This window comes from Phaeoacremonium minimum, assembly GCF_000392275.1.
Source record: "Phaeoacremonium minimum UCRPA7 unplaced genomic scaffold PA7_03_scaffold_20, whole genome shotgun sequence".
NCBI classification, from domain to species: Eukaryota; Fungi; Ascomycota; class Sordariomycetes; order Togniniales; family Togniniaceae; genus Phaeoacremonium; species Phaeoacremonium minimum.
The window spans coordinates 32,465-39,568 of NW_006920927.1; the positions used below are offsets into that span (position 1 = coordinate 32,465).

The following is a 7,104-nucleotide window of genomic DNA, read 5'->3' on the forward strand; positions in this document are numbered from 1 at the left end:
GTAGGTCCAGTGTCCCTGCGGGTCCGGTATTCATGAAGGGACTTCTGGGCTACGTCGTCAACGTCCTAGCTTGTGGCTTCATGCTTGTCTGGATTGTATTCTACTGCTTTCCATACACAGCTGAGTTCACAGTTCAGTCAATGAATTGGTCGTCTCTTATGACTGGAGGGTTGACCATCCTGGTTGCCATGTGGTGGTGCTGCATTCAAGGACGTTATAAGGGGCCTCCAGTCTTGATGACTGAGTTTTAGTGAACGCCAGGTCGTTAAAATGCTTTGCACACGTCCATCAGCAGAGATTGGATTATAAGCACTCAATTAGGAGCTTCCGATTCTCAAATACTTGAAATCCGGCCGCCTGATACCAACTAGTACATCGTATGGTTGACTACTGTTTGAGTAGCCAATTATTGCAACCATTAAGTAATGACCAAGCACAGTACTTCAAGAGTCATGCCTCCAAATGTCATATTTAAGCATCATTAAACATCTATGTAGTAAGGGATGATGGTGGTGTTGACGAAAGGACAGCCATTGTGACCGCGGGGAAAAGAAATGCAACGAAAATCCAGGCTGGCCAATATCAGCAATCATGACAATATGAAAAGTGTTGATATTAACAATATGCTCTATCACAAAAGGAATCCTCTATCTCTAAAAGCCATGTTAACCCAATCTACATGTCCGACACCAACAAGGACACCCCAGGGACCACGATCAGTATTATCGGCCTAGCAAAGCTTCGTGGTCTTTTCTATATCGTATACGGCGCACGCTTAATGACTTTCTCGATTTGTCTACTCAGCCTTCTTCGAAGCTTTAGTCCTTAATTTCATGAGCACATATACCATGGCGTAAGAGCTGATGGCAAAGATGACCACAATAGCTGCATCCCGCCAACCATAGTAATAATCCTTCAAGTTGAGAGTTCGAAGGTAGTCGCTCCCGCTTCCGTATGGGCAGACCTGGCAGTTAGCTGTTGATTCCGGATTGAGGAGTTTGCTGCCCGATCCTAGCTGCCCCATATATGAGGAAAGGTATTGACCGCATGTGGAACCATTTGGGGGGTCAAAGATGGCAAATTCCCGCTCAGAACAGTCGACTTCCGTGCCCCAAATGTCGAAAACGAGCATGCTCCCCATGAGATAGTTGAAAGGATTCAGCCAGTAGATCCAATACCTCCAAAAGGTCTGTATTTGTTGATAGGGGACGAGAACGCCACAGAATGAAACAAGCAACCCGATAACGAAGGGGTTTGCAAGAGCAGCGAATGTCTCATTTGGAGCGTATGCGGCAATGAACTGACCGATTCCCGTGTACACAAACTCATACATGAGCATAACGAAAAACGTTGCGCCAGCGCGGTCTGATGAACTCGGGAACCCAACCGTGTAATACCAACATACGAAGTACAACACCGCGCAAATACAGAGATAAGGAAACTCTGAGACAATGAGTCCTGTAACGAAAGCAATCCAAGAATACATCTTTGACTTCTTCTCCCTGGTCTCGAAGATATCACGCCGCTCAATGAACAGGGGCTGGAGCTGGTTGATGACCCCTGGAGCGACGAAGATAAAATTGAAGATTGTAAACAGCCGTAGTTGCAGATCGCCGACTGAATCACCAATCATCCAGAACGAGAAGCCGTTAAATAGCGCAGAGAATATGTGGAGGGCGAACTTGTTGTTGATGTAGTCAATGTTACGGAACAGGGATGTGTTCATCCGGTTCGTAACAATCTTAATCTGGTCCCAAAGTGGCATCGCAAACTCATGTCCGTCGTCCAGAGTTCCAGGAGGTCTTCCAGCCGCATCTGCAATGATATGGTCCAGTTCCTTAACCACCTTTTCGTGCTCTGGGGACGAGAGCCAGACCTGGTTCCAGTCATGGCCTTGTGATAAATGGCCGGAAACCACGTCGATCATGTGCTCTGCCGGATTTGCCTCTTCAGGGCAAGGAGCCCCATATCTGCCAAAGTACTCTCGGACCGTGTGTGCGTTGTCACCAATATCGCCGAAATACACAGTTTGCCCTCCTTTGGCCAAAAGCAGGAGTCTATCAAATTGAGCAAAAAGTTGAGCAGAGGGTTGATGAATGGTGACCAAGACAGCTTGACCAGCATCTGCGAGCTTGCGTAAGAAGCGGACAGTGTTGTATGCAGACTGGCCATCAAGTCCAGACGTTGGCTCGTCCAAAAATATGAGAATGCTGGGTTTGGACACTAGTTCGACGCCAATAGTGACTCTCTTTCTTTGTTCCACTGTCAGGCCAGCACCGACATGACCAATCAGCGTGTCGGCTAGATCATGCAGCTCGAGGAGATCGATGATCGTATCAACATATCTGAGCTTCTCCACTCGAGAAACGTCCCGGCCCTGCCGCAACAGTGCTGAAAACTCCAGCGCTTCTCTGACAGTCGCATATGGCTCATGAACATCGAGCTGCTCACAGTAACCTGCCGATCGCTGGAAGGAGACGGGCAACGGCCGCCCATCAACCATTATTGAGCCATGAATAGTTCCTTCTGTTTTCCGTTGCGCAAGAACATCCAGTAGTGTTGTCTTACCAGCACCGGAAGATCCCATCAAAGCACCGAGTTCGCCTGGTTTCACCCAGCCCTGTACGTTATCAAGCAACATGCGGTCCCCTGACGAAGTTTTGACGGTGTATGAGAGATTCTTCCACGTGAAGACTGAGGTATTACGGACAAGGTCCGCTTCACCTGCAGTACGATCGGTTTCCTCGCCAGTGTCTACGGCATTTCCGCCTTCGCCACCTGTAGTTGAACCATCGTGGGCCTGCGCTTCCTCATCTGAGCGAAGAGGTGCCGCGACTTTCGCCTTCTCCCGAGGGATGAGAAGTGAAGGACCAGCTTCCGAAGACGAGCGCCACCTTGATGTTGCGTAGATGGTAATGGCGACAAAAAGTGCCCACCAGGCCCAAACGATGCCGAAATTCCTCCAGACATGGCTGTGATTATACGAGAGAGATGATAAGTATTGATCCCCTGATACGGCCGTCTCGCCTTGGATTGCTCCTCCAACGCCAGCACATGATTGGTGGTTAGGATCTGAATAGCCTGGCCCATTCGGAATGAGATTATTGCCAACACATGCAATAGTCTGACCATGAAGCTCATTCGATATGAGGGCATCGAATGCATACGATAGAGGGTCAATCCAAAAAATCCAGACAAACCAAGGATGCATTTGGGGCTTCTGAATTAAGTATCCGGTATACATGATTGCTGCACTTATAAGAAAACCTGAGACCTTGGATGCTCCGTCGAACGTATCAAAAGCCGCGCCAATAGATCGGAACAGTGCCGTCATACACTACGCTTGATATTAGCCTGCTTGTCAGAGCTGTTTTGACTCGCACTCTTTTACTTACCATAGTCGTCGCCACAAGGATGATCCAGTAAGTGAAGAATGCGCCAGCGCTTGCAGTCAAACCGACCATAAAGTATAGAACGACGGCGAAGATGGTGACTTGGAATAGGATCACTGGTATGTCAGCTGCTACATGCGCTATACAGTAGGCAGACGGGTGGTAATAGGCAAACGACTTGTGCTTAATCAATACCGGTCGGCCTCGAAATGAGTCAGTGACCTCTGACATAGACAGCAAGCTATTATAAAGTAACGAGAAGAATAGAGCGCCTGATTTGACAAAAAGGCCACCCGAATTAGTTGGTGCGTTATAGAAGAGTGATCCGGCAATCAGCGCCTGGACCAGTGTTGATATTTGCTTGATAAGAAATGTCGCTTTATCGCCCCAAATAATTTGGTATTGACGGATGATGCATGCTTTCACCTGAGTGGCAAAGCTGGCTGTGAGTGGGCTACTGGCTGGGAGTCGAGGATGTTTCTCCTGAGAAACGCCTTCCTTGAAGTGGCTTGTTTTTTCCTTCGCTGCATCTGTTGTGGGGAAATCGTATTCGGCAACCATCTTTTCGTATATTGATGAATTCTCGTATCTCTCGCGCAGAGCATCTGCTGACCGAGGGAATGATGATTCGCATTGAGGGAGAATTTTGCGCTCAGTGGGGACAGTAACTCCTGTCAAGTAGTCCGCAACATTTGCACCGTCCTGGCAGACGAATCCCATATCCTCCATGAAAGGCTTGGCCTCTTTCAAAGGACCGTAAAAGATTTGCTTTCCGGCATCGAGAACAAGCACCTTGTCAAAGAGATTATATATACCATTGCCGGCCTGGTAGAGTGTCACAATGCTGGCGAGGCCAAGCACATCCGTCATCGCCCTTATTGCCTTGGTGTACTCCAAAGCCCTAGAAATTAAATTAGTGCTACTAGCTACAACAAGAAGGATAATGAGAAAATCTCAGGTAGTAAAACAGTGCGTGATCAGGGTATATATCATTTCTGACTTACGTGCTGGCATCAAGACCTCGAGTACTGTTATCCCAGCAGAATACTGAGCCGCGGGTAGCCATGCACTCAATAATTGACACACGTTTTCGCTCGCCGCCGGATACACCACGAATAAATTCATTTCCAACTTTAGTATCATGAGTATGTTCAATTCCCATTGACTCGAGTAAAAAGTTTCGGTTCTCGGTCCGGAGGTCTTCTGGGGATTGGATCCCGTGAGGAAGTTTGGCAGGAATCTTTAAGCGAGTGGCGAAGTCCATCGTTTGACCTACGGTAAGAGAAGGAAAGAATAGCTCTTCTTCCGTATTCATGACAATCTGGCCGCGATGTTTTCGTGCTTCATTCGCGTCCATAGAACCGTAGAAGACATCACCGGTCACAGACGCATAGCCACGCCGTCGATTAGCGAGAATACTGAGAAGTGTTGTGCATCCTGACCCAGGCCGACCTAGGACCAGGAGCATCTCTCCGGGCTTCACGCAGCCATGGCTGTTGTCTAGGATCGTCTTCAAGGGAGGCTTGTGTCGAGACTCCTTGACAAGCTTGGGAACGTTAAATTGTGAGGCAACATTTTCATGAATTGCTGCATCGGCGCTGATAGCTTTGACCGTAAGGTCTTGCCAGGTGACACCCAACTCTCGAGGACGAAAACCGGACTGTTGATCTCGTGCTCTTATATTTTCAACGCGTCCCTTTAGTGCCCATGAATTTTCAGCTGCGCTGATGGACCTCTCGTCGTCCGTCAACGTCCTGCTGCCATCTGAGTCCATTTTTACCGTTGCAAAATGTGCCCAGCCAAGAAAATAGCCAGAACAATGAGGACCCAGGTACAAGTCGAATGGAAATTGAAGCGATATCATTTAGAAATAAGAGCTCGTGGACGAGTACTTATCTGATTCGAGAATTTGGCATGCCTAGTAACGATCGGACATCGGGTTCTCAAACACATGTACGAAGGGTCCACTCCAACGGAGCTGGCGTGGGCCTGTTGAAGCCAGAGCCGGCAAAGTTCTTGGCATCATCTTCCCTAGCCGCTTAGTCATTGCATCGCGAATGCCATTCTAAGATTATTTGTGCGGCTGAATCTTCAACCTCGCGCTTCTGAAGTCGTGGGCGAGGCCGCTGAGTCATTACCCGAGGTTCAGCCGCTAACGTAAGCGGCATGGTGTTGCTTTGAACGCCTCACTGGGAATCTGCTAAGACGCGACGCCTGGTGGGGCCGGAGCTCCCAGGCACGCAATCTTGTTTCGGATTGCCTGGAGCATTTACTTGGACTTGAGCAGAAAATACGGCCGCGAAGTTCCGGTTCACTACAAGCTGCATGACCCAGGGTCGGTGCTCGGCCTAACCTTTTGAAAGTCAATCGTTCGCCGCGCCTATAAAACTGGCGAATCTCCAATTACAGTGTATGCAAGCATCCAAAGTAAGGGAGGCGTTGGTGTAGGACCCAGCCCTATGGTTAGTCAGCGGAAGTACCGGCTGGCTTCCTTACCCCGGCATTGGTGTTCGGGGAATTTAATGCCCAGAAACACCCGATCGGACCTTGTCTAGCTCACAATGAAGATGAGGAAGAGCGCGTGTGATGCTTGCCATAGAAGGAAGGTTTGTGCTTGTCCCTGCATATCCTACATCATCAGGTGCCGCCTAACTGGGTCGAGATCCAATGTGATGTAGCCAAGCCCCGGTGCAACTGGTGCATGCATCATGATACACCTTGTACGTTTGACCGCGCTGCCGGAGCAAAGAAACCTCCGAAGACCACAAAGTGAGTTACTCTTTTTTAAATAACCCCATCCGCACGGAAATACAGAGTCCGAGAGCAGAGCGCTACTCTCGTTGCGGTCGCTGCTCTTATGTCATGCCTGTCTCCAACTTAACCTACCAGCTCAAGAGCGGATTGGTTTTATGAGGATAGAAACTCATCATTCTTAGGAAAGTGATAGCGAAGGATGATCTTGGAGAGCGGCTGAATCGCATTGAAAAGGTCCTGGCTCAACGACTACTTAAAGAGAGACGCAACGGTGATGGCGAAGATCGGCAAAGCAGTGGCTCAAATAATGAACAGCTAGCAGCAACTCCGACCTCGAGACCGGCTACGCAAGCGTATGGAGTCTTTTTTGGTAAACTACACTTTGCGGGATATTATCTGGGAGACATCGTGTCGTACAACGGTATCCCGTTCTTCTCGAGCGAGGCTCAGAAATGGATACAGTCCCGAACAGGTGAGAAGGCTGCTTTCAGCACGCTCTTTGCATCTGGACCGCCATGGCAAAAAATGCACGCCGTTCATACATCATTTCTTGTTGGCAATGTTCCCCCGAATTTTGACTTGCCGGAGAGAAGAGCAGTCGAAGAGTATATTTCTCTATATCACTCCTCCCCATTCAAGCTTATCTTCCCTCTCATCGATACCGTCCTCTTCCAACGCGCCATGGATCTGGCCTATGAGCCATGGCAGGGACCACCTTCATTAAGGCCTATCACCGCCAAAGCTTGTATTCTCGCATTTTGCTCCGTTCTTTCATCGCTGAAGGAAGCGGAGGCAACAGTTCCTGCGATAGATGGGGATGACTGCGCTGTGAAGGCGCAATATCTACTTCCTCAGGTCCTTCAGGACACCACCCTGCCCGGTTTGCAGACCATCCTCATGATTGTAAGATGGACATCTCTGCAGTGTTCTATGTGGCATGCAGCATGCTAACTTGTAT

General features: G+C 49.0%; 1 protein-coding gene across 1 annotated transcript; it reads right to left on the minus strand.

The window, feature by feature from the left end:
• Positions 1-796: 796 nt before the first annotated feature.
• UCRPA7_253 (putative abc multidrug protein) lies at positions 797-4,656 on the minus strand (the record flags this gene model as incomplete). Its single annotated transcript, XM_007912850.1, has 4 exons — positions 797-2,604; positions 3,130-3,337; positions 3,396-4,293; positions 4,397-4,656. The coding sequence occupies 4 exons, from the start codon at positions 4,654-4,656 to the stop codon at positions 797-799; spliced, it is 3,174 nt and encodes a 1,057-aa protein (XP_007911041.1).
• Between the last annotated feature and the right edge of the window lie 2,448 nt (positions 4,657-7,104).